Source organism: Chroicocephalus ridibundus, chromosome 13 (genome assembly GCF_963924245.1).
Source record: "Chroicocephalus ridibundus chromosome 13, bChrRid1.1, whole genome shotgun sequence".
NCBI lineage: Eukaryota > Metazoa > Chordata > Aves > Charadriiformes > Laridae > Chroicocephalus > Chroicocephalus ridibundus.
The window spans coordinates 12,683,077-12,705,403 of record NC_086296.1 but is presented as its reverse complement, the minus strand read 5'-3'; the positions used below and the strand labels follow the sequence as shown (position 1 = coordinate 12,705,403).

The 22,327-nt window shown below is 37.9% G+C and overlaps 1 protein-coding gene across 10 annotated transcripts in view; it reads right to left on the bottom strand.

Moving 5' to 3' along the window:
* Nucleotides 1-22,327, bottom strand: part of CIT (citron rho-interacting serine/threonine kinase) — a 74,407-nt gene that overhangs the window by 28,192 nt on the left and 23,888 nt on the right. For 6 of the 10 annotated variants that reach the window (XM_063350726.1, XM_063350728.1, XM_063350730.1 and 3 more), the window contains 13 exons: nucleotides 21,694-21,837; nucleotides 20,241-20,360; nucleotides 16,494-16,664; nucleotides 16,220-16,279; nucleotides 15,756-15,809; nucleotides 14,476-14,616; nucleotides 13,977-14,102; nucleotides 10,934-11,029; nucleotides 9,099-9,215; nucleotides 8,549-8,658; nucleotides 5,460-5,634; nucleotides 3,877-4,074; nucleotides 1,622-1,675 (listed from right to left, as the gene is read on the bottom strand). In XM_063350726.1, coding sequence (XP_063206796.1) covers nucleotides 1,622-1,675; nucleotides 3,877-4,074; nucleotides 5,460-5,634; nucleotides 8,549-8,658; nucleotides 9,099-9,215; nucleotides 10,934-11,029; nucleotides 13,977-14,102; nucleotides 14,476-14,616; nucleotides 15,756-15,809; nucleotides 16,220-16,279; nucleotides 16,494-16,664; nucleotides 20,241-20,360; nucleotides 21,694-21,837 — 1,566 coding nt within the window. The remainder of the gene's footprint in view (nucleotides 1-1,621; nucleotides 1,676-3,876; nucleotides 4,075-5,459; nucleotides 5,635-8,548; nucleotides 8,659-9,098; nucleotides 9,216-10,933; nucleotides 11,030-13,976; nucleotides 14,103-14,475; nucleotides 14,617-15,755; nucleotides 15,810-16,219; nucleotides 16,280-16,493; nucleotides 16,665-20,240; nucleotides 20,361-21,693; nucleotides 21,838-22,327) is intronic. The other 4 variants (XM_063350727.1, XM_063350729.1, XM_063350732.1 and 1 more) reach the window with 2 other exon arrangements.

Below are 22,327 nucleotides of genomic sequence, written 5' to 3'. Positions count from 1 at the left end.
TCAGTGCTCCTCAGTAGGCAGGATGGACAGCTAGAACTACTCATGACACAGAACGACGAAGTTTCTATCCATAGTCAATTAAATTATACATGCATTTTCCTGGGCTGGAAAGAGAATGTATGATGAGTATGTATTATTCATTTAGGAACTATTTAATTAATTTCTTATTGATGAGGATGTCTGATCCCACTTATCCCAGTGAAGGGCCTACAATACACAACACTTCTAGAAATCCTTTTATGCAGAACCTTTGAAGCTCTCAACATTCTTGAAATGTTATGGGTCACTCTTCACTGTTGGAGATCGCTCACCACACTTACGGAGCCAAAATGCTACTAGATAATGAGTTACGACCTCTGAAAGGCAGCCTACCATGCAGTGAAAAGAAGCTACAGATTTTCCACAACTGCTTTTTGCCTGAATGGAGATCACATAAGCATTGTCATAGAAAGCTGTTGTTCTTTATGAATGGCAAGAAAGAACAAAATAAAATAGCTATATGATAGCACATACAGAGCTAGAGCATCAATCTAAGAAAAGAAGACGGGAACAAAAAGTAAAGCTGCTTGCGCAGGATTTCATTTCGATAGAGGTTCACACACTTTGGTAAGCTCTACTTCCTCACTTCTTCATATCAGTATATTCCATGAACAGAGTAGAGGAATACCCTTGCTTAGTGCTAAAGAGCAACTGAGGAAAACAGAATAACTCTCATCCTGAAAAAATATTTTTGAAAGATGAAAACTTGTATGTTAGATACTTAGCCCTACAGCATGAAAAATGAAGTATGAGGAAATCGCTAGAAGTTGGAGAACAATCAAGATAAAAACCCCAGCAATTAAGTTCTGTTTACAGGGTGGGGTGAGGAGATAAAGCTTAGAAAGACAGGCAATCAGTACTGATCCAGAGGACGGTGGTCCTTTTGTAATTCATGTCATTGGAAGACAGATGCTCTCCATCAAGCATCATAAGTCTGAAGATAGTGTTAATCTGCAAGAATCCCTATTGATAAACCCTTGGACATCCATCCAAGGATGGATGTCCAAGACTGATGAAATGAATCTAAAAACATGTCAAAAGATCTCAAGCTATAGAAGGGGCAAACAAAGATACTAAAGTCCTCTCTGCTCTTTGAGCAGATGACTACATGTCAAAGTATTATATGGAACCGTAACATTTCTCGCCTCTTCAAACAGTGTTAAAGTCCTCCTTAAAACCCAGAGTAGCATAAAGGCTCTTCCACTCTGGCCTACATCTACAATGCAGCTCAGGATTTGGACAGGTAGATCTTTTCTGCTCACAAGAAGAAAAGATCTTCACCTACAATCATTTTTTGCAGCTGCTACACCATTCTTATTAGCTGCACTGCAATGAGATATTTTAATTTACTTTCTTCTCCAAAAAGAAGAATAATGTCAATTTCACAATCAGACTAAAACCTCAAAATTGAGGTTTACCTGAAACCTAAAAGAAATCAAATCCAATCCGTCTAGCTCCTACTAACACCTTGAAGCCAGAAGTCCACATTAGGAACTAATGTCATCAAGGATTAAATAAGTAAATTGTTTGTTTCCTTATGCTTAATTTCAAAATAATTCAATGATCTGTATTTAATACTCACTGTGCAGCTATTACGAAGGGCTTCAAATTTACGCTGGATTTCATCTCTATGTGCCTAAAGGAGGTAAGAAGTTAATCATCAATTTTTCATACATTAGAATTCGAATCCAACAGCTGTTGCTAAACAAACTGCAGAACAGTCTACCAGCAAGCGAAGTTTGGAAGGCAGATGCTGCAGGCTATGAAAGCACTCTGGAGTGGCAAAGAACTGATTAGCAAACGTCACATTCTACTGAATCAAAATATACTTATGCTCCCAATTCTGAACTATTTTAGAAAAATGTACAAACTCGAGAACCAAATACGTAAAAGGTGCCATCTGAAATGGTCACCAGAAGACATGTCAATTCCATGTAAAGTTTGTACATTCTTGACATTTAAATTTGAGTTGGTTTTACTTCCATATCCAGATTGGTATTTCATATAAAATAAATACTGCATGCAATTTAACGCTTGCAAAGAAAAACTATAATGAAGTATTATGCAAGCTATCCCAAAGAGCTCTGCCAATCTACCTGAATCCTACCATAAAGTACCATTTAATCCCGAGCCTCTCTAAAAAGCAGTGATGAAACATAATAATCAATTCTTTGGAAGACAGCATCCAAAGTATGGAAAAGTGCAAACACTTATTTTAAAGAATGCAGTATTGCATGCACCATTTTACCTCCTAATTTACAAGCAAAGCATGACAAAGCAAAAGTTCTTGTTTCAGCCTCATGGCCTCTCTCAAAATTCATCAAACTGATTTAAGAAGTGTCTAATGTCATATGCTATCTGAAAACGTAACAAATGAAAGGTTAGTGCACTAGCACATCCAGAAACCTTTCTTCATTCAGAATAGTTTCCTTAGAGCCAAGAGACTAAACAGGAAAAAACTGCCCAGCAGAAGTCAGATATGAGAGCTCAAAAGCTATCTTACCATAACAGGCAACGTGAAAAATTTCGAGTATATTAAAAAATCCATAACAGAAATACTCTCAAGCCCACCAAACTGGACTATCTTACAACAGCTGGCCTAAAAGCACTACCATTTTGCCAAATTAACCGAAGCAATAACTGAGTGAACACAGGTCATAAACATTCATCTGTTTCAGTGGGGGTGTAGGGGAAAGATGCCCAGCACATCGCCATCCTATTGGCAGTGATATTAGTCGTTATGCAAAGCTTTCAGCTGGGAGGGGACCGCCTCAGTTTTGAGCAAAAAAGGAAACTGATGCCTTTTTAGTTCTTTTCAGTTATTCTTAAGCCTTGATGTTGTTGTATTTTCCCAGCACGTACCCGTTTTATAGCAACTCGGAGTGAAGGGTTCTCCCATTCATCTACCCAAAGCAGCAACATAATACAAGCACCTATCTGAGCTGAGACCCCATCCCTTCTGAAAACTAGCAATGGCAGAAACATTCAGAACAGTCCTTTGATCAAATGCTGCTGGAGCGAGAGAATGCACATTTTTAACACTTCAAAACAACTGGATTTGAAGGTCGTTAAAGACTGCTGCTCAGGGGGGTAGCTGGCACCCAAAGTAGCAGCTCCACTCGCTCCCCCCACAGCCATGGGAATCTTTTATGAAGGAAATATTTCTCAGAATCAAGCAGTTTGAAAGCATCTTTTTGCACTCAAGAGACAGCAACCAGCAGCATATAATTTAGAATTCCATTTACTGAGAGTGGGGGGAAAAAAAGGGGGAGGGAGGTTGAACTTTTTTTCCTTTATATCATTCACACACCTCACCACAGACTGCAAGACACACATGACAATTTTTAATGAAATAAGCATTGGAATAAAATTACGGTGCTAACAACACTATTTTCCTATGAATTTGGGTTTTTTTTCCCCCAAATAAGTATCCTGAAAGGAGGATAACTGATAGAAAAAAAAAAAAATCATCAGAACATTTATGGTCATGAAGTACTTTCAGACTCATGGGATATTATTTAAATAAGTAAATCACAGAGTAAAACCCCTAACAATAACAATTTCATATGCAACTTTCACCTCAGCACAGACGTAATAATGCTCTTACAAACAATCAGTCAGTTTTGGCAGCAACGAACCACTACTAGGAAGCATTCATACAGGTACAGATAATATGACATTTTAGCCATCCCCGCCCCTATCAACACAAGGCACAACTGATCTGTTCTGAAAGTTAAAAATTAAATAGTATAAATTAATTTTAACCTCATTATGAAACAGGCACCTCCATAATTCTAATCCATATCTACAGTTCATAGTGTGAATTTAACGTCTCACCGTGAGAGCTTGAATCTCTTCCTCTGCCTCAGCTGTAGTCTCCTCCAGTTCCGTTTTGGCTTCACGGAGCTGATTCTCCAGGGCTGTCCGTGCAGCCTGCAGCCCAGTAATTTGAGATTCCCGCTCCTGGAGTGTCAGCTGCAATTCTGTCAACTGCCTTTTGAGTTCCAGCTTTTGTTCTTCATGCTCTAGACTAACCTGAAGAAAGACAAAGTAGCATCCAAATGTAAGCTACTAACAAAGAAAATATAGGCACTCACTTTAAGATGCTGTTGCCACATCTATCCCAAAAATCACATCCTGACGGATTGCTTAGTCACTGACAAGTCAAGGACACAGCTTTGTGTACTACCTAAAAACTACTGGTTTGCTTTGAAAAAAGTTAAAAGCAACCTGGCATTTTGAAACAACAACAAGGGCACAAGAATAATTCCAGCTGGGACTCCAATATCACATATCAAACGTTGATACAAAAAGCAAAAAAGTTGAAGTAGTTTGTGCTGACATTGGGAATCTTTATTTGAGAACCTTTAGGCATAAACATCGATACTAATCCTTACATGTATGTAAACATTGCATATATTTTGCTGTTGACTTTCATATTTCATTTTCCCTTCAGATCCTTTTTTAAAGAAACCAACCAGATCCTGTGGCTCTGGGTTTATTTGAATGGCTTCTGTTGAAGGTTTGCTTGAGGCATACTCAGGGATAAACATGTCATTTCCACAAATGGATAAGAAATGAACAAGCAGCAGAACAGATCTCAGTGCTCAAAATCAATTCCAAACCTGAGCACCTTCTTCAGGCTCTCTGCTATCCCAGCAGAATGTGTCTGTTGTGCTGCAGATGCGTGACAAACCTGCCTGAAATCTTACACTGGTCCAAACGAACTTCCAGTCAAGCAAGGACTTGTGTTGGTCGTCCAGCCCTCTTAGCTAAAGGCAAGATTTCAGTCTTAGCTGAAAATTAGTGGAGTGAGACTGGAGAAGGTAAAAGAAGATTTGAAGTGGATCCAAACTAGTTGATACCAAACTAAAAATGAAGCACAGCTCACAAATCTTTAAAAACACGCATTTTCATATTAGTTTCCTTTCCAGAAAACTTCTGAAAAATGTGTGTGAAGCAACAGATCTCCTGTTTTCTTCCAGCAATTCTGTTGTGTCCTTTACTTTCTATTCTGTAGACTCCAAGGCTATGGTTAAGCTGGTCATTGTACATAGCTAAGCTTTTATTCTCTACCCCGTGACAACTCCAGCTGGATAACATTATAAGGATATTATACAAAAAAACCCATAAATATGATTCTGAGAAAGCAAGATGATCTAAAAGCTCAGATTCAGTTAGGTCTAAGACTGACAAATCCTTGATACTTACTTTTACCTCCTTCTAATGAGCAATTTTTAATTTATTTTTTTTTCTCCTAAGGAAAAAAGTACTGCTAGACCAAACTAAGTTAATACACCTTAAAATATCATTTTTATCACACACAGAACTAAACCAACTTAATCTTAGTTCTCACTATGATACTCAAAATGGGATAAATTCATTAAGTTTCTTTGAAGGGATTAAACCCAAGTTTTCACCTCTCGCAGCCTAGTCTCTAACTCCAGCAGGCGGTTCTTGTCAGTGTGATCTTGGTGACTCATCTTTTCCAATTGTTCTTCTAATTTTCGATTCTGGGCCTCTAACTTTCCAGCTTGTGTTTCCAAGTAGAACTTCTGTTGCCTGAGCTCTGAAATCATCTCCTCTTGGGCTTTCCTGGTAGAAGAAAAGCACAAGTGACAAACCCAAAATGTCCTTAACATATGTCCTTTCACTGGGGTGAAGTGAGGAAGAATATACAAGTTTCCTGTTCCACAGAACAGTTAAGTTCATAGCTTAAATGCTATGTCCCAACTGAAAAAAAAAAATTTCAACTCTTTATTCCTGTTTGCAAAAGATCCATGTACTAGTGTATTCATCAACATATGCCCAGAGCACTAAAATCCCATGTTTGTTAGTTGCAGAAAAATTAACCTTGTACATGAGAATCTACAACAATACTTAAGCTACAGTTCATTCTTCTCATTTCACCATTCCTTGTTACATGTTATTCTATACAGGAAAAATAAATGCTAAGAATAGTTGCTTTCACACAATATATTTCCATGAGATAAGAGAAACCCCATGGTTTAGGGTTGGGGTGGGTGGGGTGTAGTATGTTGGGGGGGTTTTTAAGTTGCAATGGACCTAGAACTTGACCTACATTGAAGCGAAGCTTTGTTGTGTCTGATCAAAGTCTTAATCTACAAAGTGAACAAAAATAATTACTTGTGCTAATAAGAATTTTGAGAGCTGGCAACGATTAATTATTAGCATAACAATTTGAAATGGATACCCTCATAAAAAAAAAAAAGGGGGGGGGAGAAAAAAGGTCTTTCTATATTATTTACAATTCCTGGAATCATTTTATCATGCATTGGGAAATTCTGCCTCATGGTGTGCTTTCTACTTAGAAGTCTCATAAAGCTCTACATATATTAATGAATTAATATTTTAAGAAGTTCACTGTGAGATAAGCTGTTATTAATCCTATCCCAGAGAAATTATGTGGGTTGCCTAAGATCAAATAGAAAGACTTAACAAAACTAAAAATAGAACTTAAGTCTTCTGACTCACATTTCTGTGCATTGCACGCAAAACCACCCGTTCACCCTTTCTCTTGTTTTAGTTTACCTCTACAGATTATTGCCAGCCAGAACTGTCAAATGGTGTTATTTCACTTCCTACTGGGTACTGGGCTATCTTCTCAGGAACTTGATAATCATTAGCTTCCTCAGCTACTGATGAAACAAAAGCTAGCAGAGTTCACCCCTCCTCTGAAGGGTTTAATCACTAGTTCTCCTCTTCAGACATGCTCAGATCAGCTGTAGCTTTTCTGGATTCAAAATACAGTCCAACAACAGATTTATACATTTTCACCACTACCATTCACAAAATCAGCACAAATTCATTAGCTATCTGCATGCATAATAAAGCAATTATCTCTTACAAATGTTGTTAATTCTGTACTATCTTTTACCAATCCTGCAAAATTATGTTACTTGACAATACGTCTCTCAATAACCTATTCCAAACTGTATGTTCAAAATTTATTTCTTTTTCATGCTTTCTATGGATCTCTAGTCAAGTGTCCTGCTCTCAGAGAACGCATCTACCTCAGCTAAGTTCTTACACCCAGTACAGCACCAGTGACTGTGATACTAGACCTTGCATATGCTTTCCTGGTACACGCTGAGACAATACTTCTGTTTTATTTCAGACTGAAGGTAAATTATGGCTTTTGCAGCCTCAAAAAACTTCCTGGGTGATTAACTGGAGGTCATCTGGAGTAAATACAACTGGAGCATAAAGCAACGCAATTAAATTTCTCAGTTATTTCTGTGAATATTTTTGGCTGCTCAGGCTAAAATAACTTGCCAGACATTTGAAATACAACAAAAATTGGAGCCATTACATATCTGGAGGCATAATCACCACTGAAAAGGAAAAAAACCAAAGCAAGTCTTTGCCAAAATTCGTCCTTGCTTGGTTCTATTGAGTATTATAGGTGAATCTGTCCAAGCGCTTCTCACAGAGACATTACCTATCATTGCATCCAGCAGCTGACAGACACTGAAAACCTTTCTGTGGACAGGCAAAGCTGATGAATCGCTTAACTCAATAAATAAAAGCATATACTACTTTAGCCCTACCTTGCAGGATGTATCAAGCAATCCATGCTTTTCCCTATAATTGAAGTAGAATGCCTTTAAATCTCTTACGAAGGAAAAGCATCATTAGAAGGACAAGGAATCTCAGCTAAAAACCAAAGCAAAATAAAGCTCAGGCAGACAGAAGGATCTGACACAGAAGATCTCCTATTACACAGTGATTCAAGATGACATTAGATCTTGACCAGTAGTATACCCCCAAACCACTGAACTGATTATTACACCAGTCATCAAGAGAACTGCAGAGAGGCTGAAGCCAAAAAGGCAAGAGATATATGCAAGTGCTATCTGGGTTAGGAAGGAACAAAAAGTAATTGAAGCAGCATTCTGAAGCTGAAACTGGGGTATCCCCTACTTCATGTTACTTCTGCCCATTTCAGTAACAAAATATCTCACTATTGCAACCAGCAATTCACAAACATGTAGAAAACCTCTTGGCTCAAAAATCCTGCTTTCTTGTCTTCTCACTCATCAGGGCAGGATGGAATGTTTGTGAAAGAAAGGTATTTAATCTTTTCAATTTCAACATCGTGTAACTGTCACAAGAACCAAGGAAAATACAAAACTATTAGCAGCATTTATGTTCAAAAAAGGAATACATGCTTCTCCAGAGGTAGTTTAGACATTAAAATTATTAGTATTTATTTAACTTGTTTGGTAAACCTGCACGAAGCACCAGCCTTAGGAAAGGCTCCAAAGTAAACATTGTAATGCAAACCAATTTTCCTAGTCATGTTTGAGGAAACACAAAATAAGCAGCGAACCACAACTATTTGAAGAACAAGCATATTTTTGCTTCACTGAAAAACAAGCAAGGAGCACAGCAGGCTGCAAAAAAAGATCCACTTTTACATTAAGAGAACAGATCTTACTGAGAAGTGTTCAGTAGTGACCAGTATGACAGCAGTTGCTATACTTACATGTTCCTCTGGGTAAAAAGGCTGCTATTTGCTGCCAGTTTATTGGCCTCAGACAATTCCACTATTCTCTGCTCCAGTGACCTAATCTTCGAATCCATTGCATTGATCATCTGAAACACAGCAATGTGCCTTTGAGACTGCACAATAGAACTGATTATAAAAACAATGTTTAAAAAAAAAGTACCAACTTTTTCTAGAAGCAAAAAGAAGTAAAAGAAAACCAACCAAATGGCTAAAAGAGCATCACAGATGCAATTACTGGAGCTATTTACAACTACTTTCTACTGCTTTAATATTAGGAGAAAGCAACCGTTATATTATCAATGAACAAAATTATAAGTACGCGGCATGCGACATGGCTACTTTTAAGGAAATATTATTGAAGATACCTTGAATTAAAAAACCATGTCTTTTAAAGTCAGTATTAATCAGAGGATTTCTTTCAAAACAGCCCAGCAGCACTATAAAACCTCAAACAAGATTGCTTGAAATCAGAGTCTTAGAAAGCTACTCTTAAAAATGCTTTGATTTCCAATTCAACTATACATACCGCCTTCTGTTCAGCAAGGACTTTACATTTCTCACGGGCTTCTTCTTCATGTCTTCTGAGCATATTCTCAAGTGCTTCCTTATCTGCAAGATCCTTCTTCATCTGATTTTCTAACACCTAAATGAAGACATTTCTTTTGTCTAAATTATATCTGTTTCACTGGGCAAAGGGCAAGCAGAAAGAAAATCATCAAGAAAGAATTGAATTTTTTTTAAGCAATTGATCATATCTCAAGCAAAATTAAACCCAAGATGCAATTGCATGAAATCCATGGAAGAGCAAACTCCAAAAAAGAGCACTCCCTCAGTTATCTCTGAAGACTGAATTTAATGATGTAATTTTATAAAGACATGGAGATACTGTAGATTTTCTTAATTATTATTTTAAGTCCTCTAAACTATGTTCAAGAAATATTCCAGATCAATGCAATAGAAAATAGAAAACCTCTGTACTCCAATATGTATAGTAGAGGAGATATGAACGTGCACATCCTTTAGCTGCCCTAACAATATGGCTCAGGAGTGATATGCATGAGAAGGCAATTAAGACCTCATGAAATCTTCAAGTAGGAGAAACCAAATGAAAGTAAAATACTTCTTTCTGTGGCACAAATACCCATCATAAGGAACAGGACTAAAGTAACTAATTTTTAGATTTTTTTAAAAATGCATGTTATGAATGTACGTCCAACTTTAAGTCAGTTGTTAAATTGAAGGTCATTTCCTTCAAAGACAAGTTTTCATAGTCACAAAGTCTGGACACCACAGGATATTTTTTACTGTTGCAGTTATAAACTCCCATGTCCTTGTTCATCTCTTTGAGCCTCTTTCACCTGGCTTCCTGATTCCTCCTACTAAACCCCATATCATATGTCCCTGTAATACACTGTCTCTCTTTAAGTTCTTTTTCCAGTCCCTGTCCTCTTTTCCAGTTTTTATGTGACCACTTCTCCTTTCCCAACATCTACCTCTGATCATCCTGCTTTCTATCACTCTCCTCTCTTTACTGATTCCCACGTGCTCTGGTCTGCCAGGAAACCTTACTTCTCTTTTTCTGCTTTGTATTTCTCACATAGAAATTCCTTCTCTCCTCTTACATATTATATCCTCTCACATTTAAGCTGAAATATAGAATTAAAGTCCTAGGTAAACATATTAGATGAGGATTGATGAAAACAGATTATGCTTATTAGAAGCAAAGATTCTTAAAAAAAGCACTTATTGGCTGATGTACTGCAGGTTCTTTAGAAAAATCCTTAGCCTGTGCACATACTCTTATTTCCCAATTTGTTTTTCCTAATTTTAGATGGTGTCTATGGTTCTATTTCTGACTGTTTGTTAAAGTCTTATGCTACCCTGGAAAAGACAAAAACAAAGTGGGTGGTTTCTGTGGCTTCTTGGCAGATGTTACAGCTCCAAGAAGAGGGAATTTCAGAAATGCTCTCGTATTTGCTGAATTTGAACCTTGCAGGTAGGCTGTGGGAATACTCTTAGAAAATCGTCAGTAGGAACTGAAGGCTTTTTCAGGATGTGAGATCCAACAGCATCAAGAATTATTTAGTCAGTAATAGTCAAGTTACAACCAACAACTGCATTCCTATAGTTCTGATTTCAAAATGCTACCTCTTTTAATGCAGTGCTAAAGACAGGTAAGGTACGAGGGCATGGACTAGAAGAAAAACTTAATCAGATTTCACTAAACTCTCTGAACCGTTAGTGGTAGGCAAGAAGGCAACTCATAACACAAAGCAATCGGAGCCTAAAGGCAACTGTTTTTTCCCTGAACTCATTCTACCCACAAAAGCTTGTAGGAAGATGATAAGAAGGTATTTTTACTTTGAGTTTTTCCTCATAGAATTGTTCCTTCTGTTTCAGCTGCAACTCCAGGTGTTGTGCTGCAATCTGAGCCTCACGATGCTTTTCTTCCAGCTCCTAAAAGCAGCAGAGATTCAAATTCAGCCACAAGAAATAATAGGTGCTGTGTGTGTGTGTTACACAGGTATCAAACATTCATTCATTCTTTTTTAAGCTTCACACTATAAAAATCCCAAGACCAGGGCTGTTGTAGTAAAAAAAAAAACACATTATGAGAGCTGCACATTATCAGTTTTAAGCTCTGCATATTGTTGCTGACCCAGCTACTGCTAAAGACAAAGATCTCTACTTTCACAGTGAGAATCTCCATTTCCCAGTAAAATATTCCCAAAGATGGGCCAAGGATGTTTGTGAAAACAAGCAATTATAAACACTTTATAGCTGCAGTGGCATTACAAGAAGTTCCGATCTATTTTTAACAAGGTCTCTCACTTGTTTTCTCACAGAAGACCTCAATAATGGTGCACTGCTCTCTATGCTTTTCATTTTACATTCATAGAGTGGGAATAGCATTTACTTTGCTATATTCCTCAGACAAACGTTGCCAGAATAACTATTTATAAATTGATTCGAAAATGAAAAGTGCAGGATGCAATACATATATGGTAGAACATACCAGAATATTTTTAACCTCTTTACTTCACATCCGCTAGTTTGAGCCATGCACAGTAAGGACTTAAATAATTTTGCATCTCAGAACTTCACTGTTTCTGCTGTCTGACTATCTTGTTCAGGGTATATTTATAATCACCTTTCAATAGGACACCTCGCAAGAGTTGAGCTTAGAACTTGATGCTCATTCGTTGTCACTATTTGCCATTCCAATGATTTCCTTAGAACGAGGGGCAGATCCAGGTCTGTCATTCACTACCACTGGACTGACTCTTGCATAGACAAGTACAGGTTTGGGGGATGCATCCACGCCTCCTGTCTGCCTTCACTACTGCATAGCACAGGAAAATATCCTGATATTTCTACTTTAGCTCTTTTCATATTCTCTTTTCTGGTTTTCCTCGTCTTGAAAACATACAAAGATTTTTTTGCTCCAGTAATTGCAATAGACCTCCTTTTCCAGAAGTGAGAATCAAAGAGGAGGTTCACCAAAAGTAGGTCATCTACAGTGCCTAGTACCCGACACTTCTGCAAGGAATGGAGATTGCTGCTTTTTGCAATTGAAATATGTCTCCCAGCAACAAGAGGGACAACTCACCTCCCCCAGAAGCCCACATGTTTCAGGTCCTGGCAGGGAATCAGACAACCAGATCAGCAGCAGCTTCAAAGCTACCAGCATCAGACTGCTCATATTGTAGCAGAAGCTTCACCAGTTTCTGCCATGGCACTTAACAGCCAGTGTGGGCTTAAAAAGGTAATCTCTTACCATTCCAGTTCTCACTCCCTGTTCTCTATGTAGCACTACCTTTGTTATTAGCATCATAGCAATGATTTAAACTTTCACGCAGCAATAAGTAGCTTCTCTAACTTGCTTCTTGCTTCTTATTCAGCTCTCTACAGGCAGATCAGCAGGTATTTCTCAGGTACTGCTACATGAGTGTAGAGGAAACTAATGCCTTTATTCAACAATTTCCACCTTATTCTATGCCATTTTGTATCATCAGCTCCCTTCCTGCCTTTCTACATTTTCTGTACCAGGAAAAGTCAAAAGTATTTGAAGATACCATCTTGAGGGAAAAAACAGGGTAGAAGTGGAGAAAAAAAAAAAACTATTACCTGTGCTCCCAAATCAGAGCTGCAAGGGACTAAGAAATACTCTGTAGGACTATTTCCTCAATGCCTGTTCGACTTTCTTTTAAGATACTTTTGTGTCTCTCCAACATTCTATCAGAATTCCATGGAAACTATCTACAAGAAGAGCTAAACATATCCCATGGTGTAAAACAATTAGTCAGTATTTCTGCATTCCCTTCCAGTTTTTCCTCTCCACAGAGGATGTAATCAAAACCATGGAACAGTCTCCAAATATACACAAGAGGCTAATGAAACAATTTGAAGTTTTACACTATTTCTAAACATAAAGTTGGCTCCGTGCCCGGCAAAACCATAGTCTCCCACTTACCATGCACTCATGTTATCAAAACAATTGCAAGAAACAGCACTACTAAAGAACTGGTTCTGCCTTTTCTTGAGAGCACTGAGGCATTCTTACACTAAAGTCTACAGATGCAGTCACTACCCGGAACCAGCATGGGTCACCTGTTGACTCCAAATACAGTTATTTATACATTTCCATTTGGCCTTCCTCAGGTGTCTCTCTGCTCAGGATTGCTACCGATAAAAAGTAATCTTTTTTCCTTATCATATTGACAACACAGAAAAAGAACTCACAAGAAACACAAAATTAATTTAATTATTCCGCTATAAAATTATGCTTCCTGTCCCAGGGAAGTAAAAGGATTACAGACACTCTCTGCTTGGTTCACTTAGACTGACGTACCAACTCGCTATAAAGACTTAATAGGTTAACAAGGAGAGAAACAAGAAATTGCTAACAGAGAAGGTATGTGGGTGAAAATGGATTCCTGACAAATATTATCTTTGGAGATGAACAGTTTAGATGACTAATTTCTCTCTGCTTCAAAATGTAAGCATTTCAAGTAGATCTGACCTCTAAATTCCTTTGCAATTTAGTTTAAAACCTAGGTATCAATGTTTTTATTGTTGCAGTATGCCATACTGAGAATGTTTTACTTCTGAAACCATCATTCGGTAATTAATTTAAATATTACAAGCTGACTTAAAAGTGCTCCCACTGAGACAACTACAATTTTAAAGTAGTATTAAAAGTAAAGATACAGGAGTGAGTTTGTAACTATAGGTGCAAACAGAATTTGAGCACTTAAGCCTTCTCCAGTATGACTGGTACAAGAAACAAATCCCTTTATTCAACAATTTCCACCTTATTCAATGCAATTCTAGTCTTCCGTTCCTTTCCTACCCCTTTCTTACAAACTCTTACCCTTTATCTTTCATTTTCACCTCTGCTCACCAGAATTTTTTCTGCCATCTGTTGAATCTGTTGAGATTTAGTTTGAATATCTTCCTTTAGACGGTTTTCTCTCCGTTCCACAGTCTCTAGTCTCTTCACCTGGTTCTCCAGAGAATGGCGCCGTTCCTGTAGAGCAATTATTAACTGCCATTTAGGCTAACCGACTCTGCATTATCACAAAGCAATGAGTAGTTTCTAGAAAAAGTCATCTGAAGCAGTCAATATATGCTTGTCTTTTATATTTGAAATCCTCATCATGCCTCAAATCCTTTATGCTAACCACATGTCCTTATTGACTCCTCACTGAAAATAAAAAACCTCTTGGTTTTCTTCAAAGAAATATGTGCTTTTTAATTAAAAATGGATTAATGTCTAACATCACTTTCGTATGACTAGTTACTACAGGAATACAAGCTGTTCAGAGTCATACAGATAAGGGTTCCTAAACTGAGACACATTCCAATAACTAATTTACTCTAGATAGACATTCTCCACTCACCTCCGCTTCAAGCAATTTCTTCTTCATGCTTTCATTAGAGTCTTCCCGATTCTGCAGTTTCTCTAACTCCTTCTCAGCTCTTTCCTTTGCTTGACGGATATTCTGAAGAAGCTCAGTTGCCTCTGAGCTAGCTTTCACAGCCTAAAGGTCCAAGGCGGGGGGGGAGTAAGGTATTATAAGAAAAATACACTCACAAAAACTCGGTATTTGAAAAGTTCATAACCTCAAGATGGTCAACTTTCTGAATAAAATTGCTACACAACTTTGGCCTAGCGGTCTAAAATTATGACCGCCTCCAAACATGTGCAGGAACGTACAAATTCTAACTTCTGTTACAGAATTCTTTTCTGTTTCACAAAAAAATGAAAATCCAAGAAATCTACATGTTTGTCTTGCTATACTGCAAGTTTCTAATCATCTCTATGTACTGAAAGTTCATGGAAAGAGCTCACAAAATACTCTAACTAAAATAACCTGTTGGCCTACAGATAATTCCTTAGAATTAATGAAAAGAGAAAAGGGGAGGGGAGATTAAAACATGACTGTTCTGAAATATTAGAAGTACTATTTCTACATAATTTTGGTCTCCTATTCATATTCTAGATCACTAACCCTTGAAAAAGCCATCTCTCAGCCGGTGCCAAGTTTGAAAAGCTCTCTCAGTGGATTATTATGACCACCCCTTACTTTGCTGCTGAAAGATCCCAATAAGAGAAGTTCCCCTACTGTTCTTACAGTCCTGATAAGTGACAGGCTGACCACGGCTGCAAACATTAGATATTATGTACTTCCTTCAGCAAACATTGCAAAGGTATTTTAATTCTGTTGTGAACCCGTATCATTCAACATTTTTACTGTGAATAACTGAACTGGAAAGTGATTTTGCAATTAAAACCGTGTATACTGAGAGACTAAATTAAGCCAAATATGTATTTTACTAGTGAGTTAAAAATATCTGAACCCTGTCTTCGGAAGCAAGGGACCAGTGTATTGCATACGGCGTGCCCAAACTGGCCTTTTAAATTAGAATTTCTCTACGCTACTCCAGTTCTGACTCAGCTTCATTTGTAAAAATAAACACTGTTGACATGTCTCAAGAGCCGAAAGCATATTGAGAACACCAATGATTTCAGATACCAGTTCCCACCCCCTTTTCCTTATCATCACCCATGCTATGACTAATACTATTTTTGAGGATCAAACAAAGTGCATCCCTCCTCTGCATTAAGGTTTCACTGGAAAATCTCATGGAAAACTCACTTTCACCACCCAGACATTACCTTTGTCAGCTTTTCCTGCAGCTCCTGGATTTTGGCCTGCTGCTCTGTATTGATCTACAGTTAAATGAAAAGAGGGGGGCAAAGAGTTTCATAAAAAAAAACAAAAAGGAAAACATGCTCTCTCCATACTTATTTTAATTTACTTCCAAAAAAACTTTGTTTCTCCCTATAAATTCCAACACACCAAAATGCTCCTTGGCAAATCTACTCCCATTTTACTAACTTCTGGTTGGTTTCATATTTTGGTCACCAAGTAGATTGTTCAGTGTGACAATACTCAGAATTCTTTTTATTTTTTTATTTGCTATTTTTTATTTATAAAGAAAACCGTTATGTATCACTAACCTAACTCCAAACTCAGATTAAACATAATGGCCTGTCCTTGCCTAGCTTCTGAACACAATCCATTAAGAACAGGATATCCAGACCCAGGAAGCAAACTCCAGGACATAGAAGTAGCATACCTTCTCCAATTTGCAATACAACTCTCCCGATTCATTTTTTCCTTGATCTTTAACCTGTAACTTAAATATAAAATATATAAAAGTCTCAGGAAAAGTTGCAGTACACTCATCACCTCATGCAATTTAAACACAAGTAGTTACACAAAACATAAGTTACGCTATTTGCATGTACAATTGAAGACGTTTTGTATCGGTTGTACTAACGATGCTAATCTTTTGAGGACACAACAGCAGTAGAAATTCAAGCCCGCCTCTCCCATGAAGCCTAAACTACCTTTTGCAATTTGTTGTGACATTCCGTAGCTTTACGTTTGAATTCTTCAGCTGCCAGTCGTGACTCTCTCAACTCCGATTCATAAAGATCACTACGCCTGCGAGCTGAAATAAGATCCTCTTCTAATTGATTCATCATCAACCTCATTTCTTCTACTTGAGCTTGATACTCCTGTAGTTGTGGTGGAAGGAAAAGGTATTACATTTTAGAGGCAAAAGGGGAAATAACTGGAGACGCTGATCCCAGAATACTGATTGCAGGCAAGAGGAGCATTTAAGAACATGTGGAAGAAAACTAACACACAAAATAAAACAATAAAAGCTAAATAAAATAACATATCCAGGGTATTCTGGTTTCAGTCTTGACAATTTCAAGTCAACACCTCAGAAAAGTCAAAACACTGCCTTTTTGAGAGTGGCTTCACTGCAGAAACACAGACATACATCTACATACAAATGATAAAAATTACTTACATTTCTAATTTCTGAAACAGAAATGTGCCTTTGAGTTGATGTCTCTACTAAATGCCCAGGTGCTCCCTCAAGATATATTTTCTCAGGCTGATAACATGACAATTACCACAGATCTGCACAGCTTGGGTAAAAGGAAAGAAGGAGAAGCAGAGGGGTAGCATACTGGGGCTTCTAGCCATCAGTTATTTTCTCTTGACAGAGTTAAAAAGAATCATATTCCTATGTACGGGAGACAACCTAAAATCAAATATTAACTTACAAAAAAATGCCTAAAAATTACATTGCCAACAGAAGATATTTGCCTATATAGGTAGAAATAAGGCCCTACAAGATAGGGCATTTGGATGGGGAAGGTGGGAGAAGAAAAGAACATTTGAATTGACTATCTCAATGGGACTGGGTATTCAAACTGAGACTAGCTCGTGAGATTGCTTCTTGTATCCTCACTGGAAAAAAAGAATTTAATTATGTTTATGTAGCATTCATTAAGTCCTGTAAGAATATATTTTATAAAATTACTCTAAACAAAAAGAGTCCCCCAAAAAAACCCCAAAAAGTATTTTTTATGAAGCTGAGAACGAGTAGAAAACCTGCACATCAAGAGCTAGCAAAAAAGATTATGAAGGACTGACAGTGGGGGAGTCTATCTTTCTTTCCATTTTAATATCTTACAATATGCCTGACTACCCCCATATTCAAAAGAGTAACTGTCTCATGACAAAATCAAGTTTGTCATCGCTCCTTCCAACCAGCTGCTGTCTTTAGTTAGACAAGTGATTGCATGAACACTGACCCTAATGTCAGCCTGTGATTCTCAAGCAACATGGAGAGCTTATGCTGATATTTAAAGAAGCTGGGCCTTTAACAGATTGCTTTACTATCCGTTATAGGCAGCAGGGCAGAATGGCTCTTTGGTTTGTAAACCCCAAATTGGTTCTCCAGTTTGTAGGGCAGACAGGGGGACCTACTCTCTTCTTTTCAGTTGGTTTCTCTACGGATGATCTTGTTTTCTTGCTGAAAAGAATTAGAGCCTTTTTATAATACGTGAGCATATATTAACTCAAATATTTGTTTCATACAAAGATGTTTGTGAATAAAAAAGGCAGAACGGTTTGAAGGAATACATGTTCTGCTCAGAAATCATAATTTGTTAAGACTTCCTAAAATACTTGGCTTTTACATCAGCAAACACTTGACCAAAGAATCACAGGTATGACTACAGTTGCCACTGTGAAAATTAGTATTTGGGAAGGGAGGAGAACAGGGAAGGAGAAAAGAAGAAGAGGAGATAATTAGTAATTTTCAGTTTTTTCTTGTTTCTTGACATTTGCAAGACTGTCTTTGAATAAATCTCACGGTCAGGTCAGAGGAACAGGCCACATCACTCAAGGTGACCCAGAACAATACCTGTCGCGTATGCATTGGTCATAGTTTTAGAACTATCAAGATGTACTTAATAGTATATTAATGGACAGGCAAAGCTCAGGGCATATACCTGAAGCAAATCACATCAGGGTAGCTGCATACAAATGAGCAGGCCTTTTGAAAAAACATAGATTCTGATTTTTTGCAAGTTCATCCATTCATATGGGTCTTCATCAAGTAATGACCAGAACGCAGATTTAGTTAAAAAAACCAACCAACCAAAAAACAAACAAACAAACAAAAACAGAAAAACTGAAACCCAAACAAAAAGCAAACACACACCCCAAACAAAGAAGCCCACAAACCCACCACGGTCTTCTATTCAAGTACCTGGGGTTAAATTGAACCTACAGCCTTGCCCTGAAAATACCAAATGCCTAATTATTGGGTTTTGAAGATTCTGATTGGCTGCTAATTTTACTGGCTCTCTCTCAAGTTTCATGTTTTCAACAGCAAAACTCTAAGTGACTCTTCCATCTCACCTCCCAGTTCCGTCTGACTTAAAAATAATGATCCAAGTCTTCAATGGCTCGGGCCCACTTGCTGGAATGAGTCAGCAAAAACTTCTCTGCGCATTTTGTTGCACTGTTCTTGCACATGGGTTTCAGGTAGCCCAGAAACCCCCACCCCAGATCTGAAAGTCTGCAGGACATTACAGATCCATTTGTTGACCTAAGCAGCATTTTTACGTCCTTGTGAATCTTCACAAGCCAAATTAAAAGACTCTGGGACAAAATATTTGATTACAAATTACTTGCATTATTTTTCCTCTGTTACATGCGTCTGTACTGCCTAAGAATCTATTGATATTTATCATTGCCAAAAAATGTTCCACATTTCAGTATCTAAAGCAACTTTGCTACCAAAACACAGAGTACAGAGTTTTATATCCCTTGTATTACATAAAAGAACAATCCAGAAAAATGCTGTAGAGAAGTCTATGGAGGCCTGCTACATCCAGAGGGTTGTTTTTGCATTTCATTACTTTTTACATAAGAGCTGCTCATGTCTGGAGAATTATTACCAAGGTTTCTGGGCTTCCTTGTCTCAAACACTACGAAATTAGGCAGTTAATGTTTGTTAAGTGCTCTGAAGGTGAAAAACAACAGATAATTGCAAAGAATTGTTTGAACGCCATGGCAAATTTCAATTTCTTTTTCTCAATACAACGTGTTGCTATTAATTCATAAAACTGAATGGGTTCTGTTTTGTAGACCATTTAAAGTCCTAAAAATGTCCACATTTGTCACCATATTTTCATTTCATTTTGACATTTTTTTTCCTTATGAACAGATTAATGAATTTTCAACATTCTTCTGGTGGAAAAAATTATGAACATCTATTTGCGAAGAGGTTAAATTAGGAAAAGAACAGTTAGGCAACACAGATTCCATTTTGAAAGACAATTAAGCATTTTAAATGTCCGGATATGAAAGAAGGGTGGGGGAACAAAACCACAAAATTAAGGTTAGCTCAGTTCTCTCCCAGGTGAAGATTCATGAACTTGTTGTGGGATTTGCATAGCTTGACCATTTATAGTGGATGGTTCATTTCTAATGCAACTCATTACTAAAGCATTGCAACATTGTCCTATGATGATTTTATAGAAAAACTACCTTCAGGACTAGGAAAAGAAAAACTCGAAGTTTGGAGTTTGTGCTTACTTGCAATATACACAAAAGTATAATTTTATTGCTTCCCATTTTGTTTAAGAAACCATATGAAAACAAGCAGATTGGGAGTCATCACAGCCTACCAACATAAAACCTAATCCTGGCAACAGAGACAGAATATGCCAAGAGTGCCTATTTGTAGATAGCCACTCTGCTCCCCGGAGAAGCAGGTATACCTGTTCTTTGATCTCTTGCAGTTTTCGGCTTTGCTCTCTGATATCGTGAAGTAGCTGTAGTGCCTTATCATCTTCCTGAGACACCTCCATCCGTGCCTGCTCCAGGCTTCGCTTTAAGCTCTGCAGAAAGCAAAATGTTCAAGACACAGTCTTCGCTTTTTCAGATGGCTGTATAATAAAGGTCTTTAGCTATACCAATGCCTCCTTGACTGCAGTGAGGCATCAAAAAAACCAAGGCACCAATGATGGAACCCTAAAGAAATTCATGGCCAGTGCTGCTTCTGTCTGGATAGAAACAGCCCACGTTACAAACACTGTTTACTACACTGAAATCTTAGTTCAAATCTCTACTTTGTCACATCAGGTTTAGAGACAAAAACCAAACAGAGATCACAAAAGGCATCCATTATTGACAGCATTTATCTATATTTTATCTACCACTATTAATTCACAACCTAGATACAATCCTTCAACTTCATGTTACTAACAGGCCTACTCATTTTTCTTGTTGCTGTTAAGTCAGTTAAATTCTTTAATCACCGTTAAACTTCTACAAAGAACAGAAGAGCTGCTTCTGTACCTCACCACATACCTTACCTGCAAATTTTGACAGACTAGTGGTCCTCCTATCAACTGTATATTATTCTTGAACAGAAAGATACAAACTTCATTTTATTTACCCTAGTAGCATCTGGTATAGGAAAATCACTCAGCCTTGTTTTAAGATCTGCTTCCCAACAAACCAACCCATCAGAAATGCTTTTCAATTCTCTGAAACAGAGTATTATCTGGATTTTTGTTCTTGGTGCAAGAAAGGAAACAGAATATTATATCCAACTGAAAATACTAAGAGTATTAACTAGAATGAAAAGATCCTCACTAGCATCTTGCCAGGACAACTGGGCAGACATTCCAGCTCCCATGAAAAATGCCAAATGATCTTTGAAGACACAGTTTTAAGGCCTCATTTTTATCTTCTATCTGAAAAATAGCACCTGTCCTAGCATCATCCCTGACGTTATGCTGGGGAACTGGATCAGTCTGAACTCAGAATACCACAGATGGAGGCAACATCATGGTTTCCTAATCCTCTTATTTATCCCTGAAGATTTCTGGCTAGGTATTGATTAGGCCCCATCCTCCTCTGGCTAAGAAACCTGCAAGAAGTCAAACTCAAGCGTGTTCTAGCACAGCCTGTGAGACAAACATCACAAATAGTTTCAGCAAGATCAGGAAAGAAGTTATTCCTGTATGTTCTAAGCACATGACCGTGAAACAAAGTTTGAATCACGCAAGCCTCTGCAAACAATTCAGGGGTCCTTATTCCACAGATATCCTCTCACATATTATTTTCTCTCCATCAAGTACCCCACTGAAAGCATGATGGAAGAGAAAGGCAAAGACCACCAGATTTCAAGCCTTCAGAGCTGAAACGACTGGTGTAAGGGCTCACACTGCATTCTGTGATATAGGTGGCCAGGTCCTGCTCCAGGAGGGATCGCTGGGTCTCAGAGGCTTTCAGTTCCACCTCCTTTTGGCTAAGTACAGCCTCCACCTCTGACACTCTCCGGTGCAACCGCGTCATTTCCTGCTCCATCTGCAATAAATATCAAGAGGTTATAAAGGGGGCTTCAAAAGCTTTGTTAACTGCTACTTTTAGAGCTCTGTTTGTAAGGAATTTGTCTCCAAGAGACTTCTAGCTATATTTCTCCAAATGGTGTTTAAATTCCGATACCATTGTCTCTGCTCCAGGAATGCACAGTTCTTCTTAAGGACAAGTAGTAAGTCTAAGTCACCCCATTCATTCAAGCTGCTTGTTCATATTCAGTCATTCTTCGAACCCCAGTTAGCAAAGAAGACACAATCATTTTTCACCTGACTTGCAGAGATGGATCACTTTAACCTTATCCCAAATCCATGCTGGACCAGAAGATGGTTTCCCCCCATCTCCTTGTCAGGAGCAAATGGTCAAATCCAGAACAGAGCAGGGAGAAAAGTAATCGAACTCTCATAAAAGTCTCAAACAAGCAGTAAGTTTTAAAAGACTCCACCGGGTTCCCTTTATTGGAGCACAGCAACTGTTATAA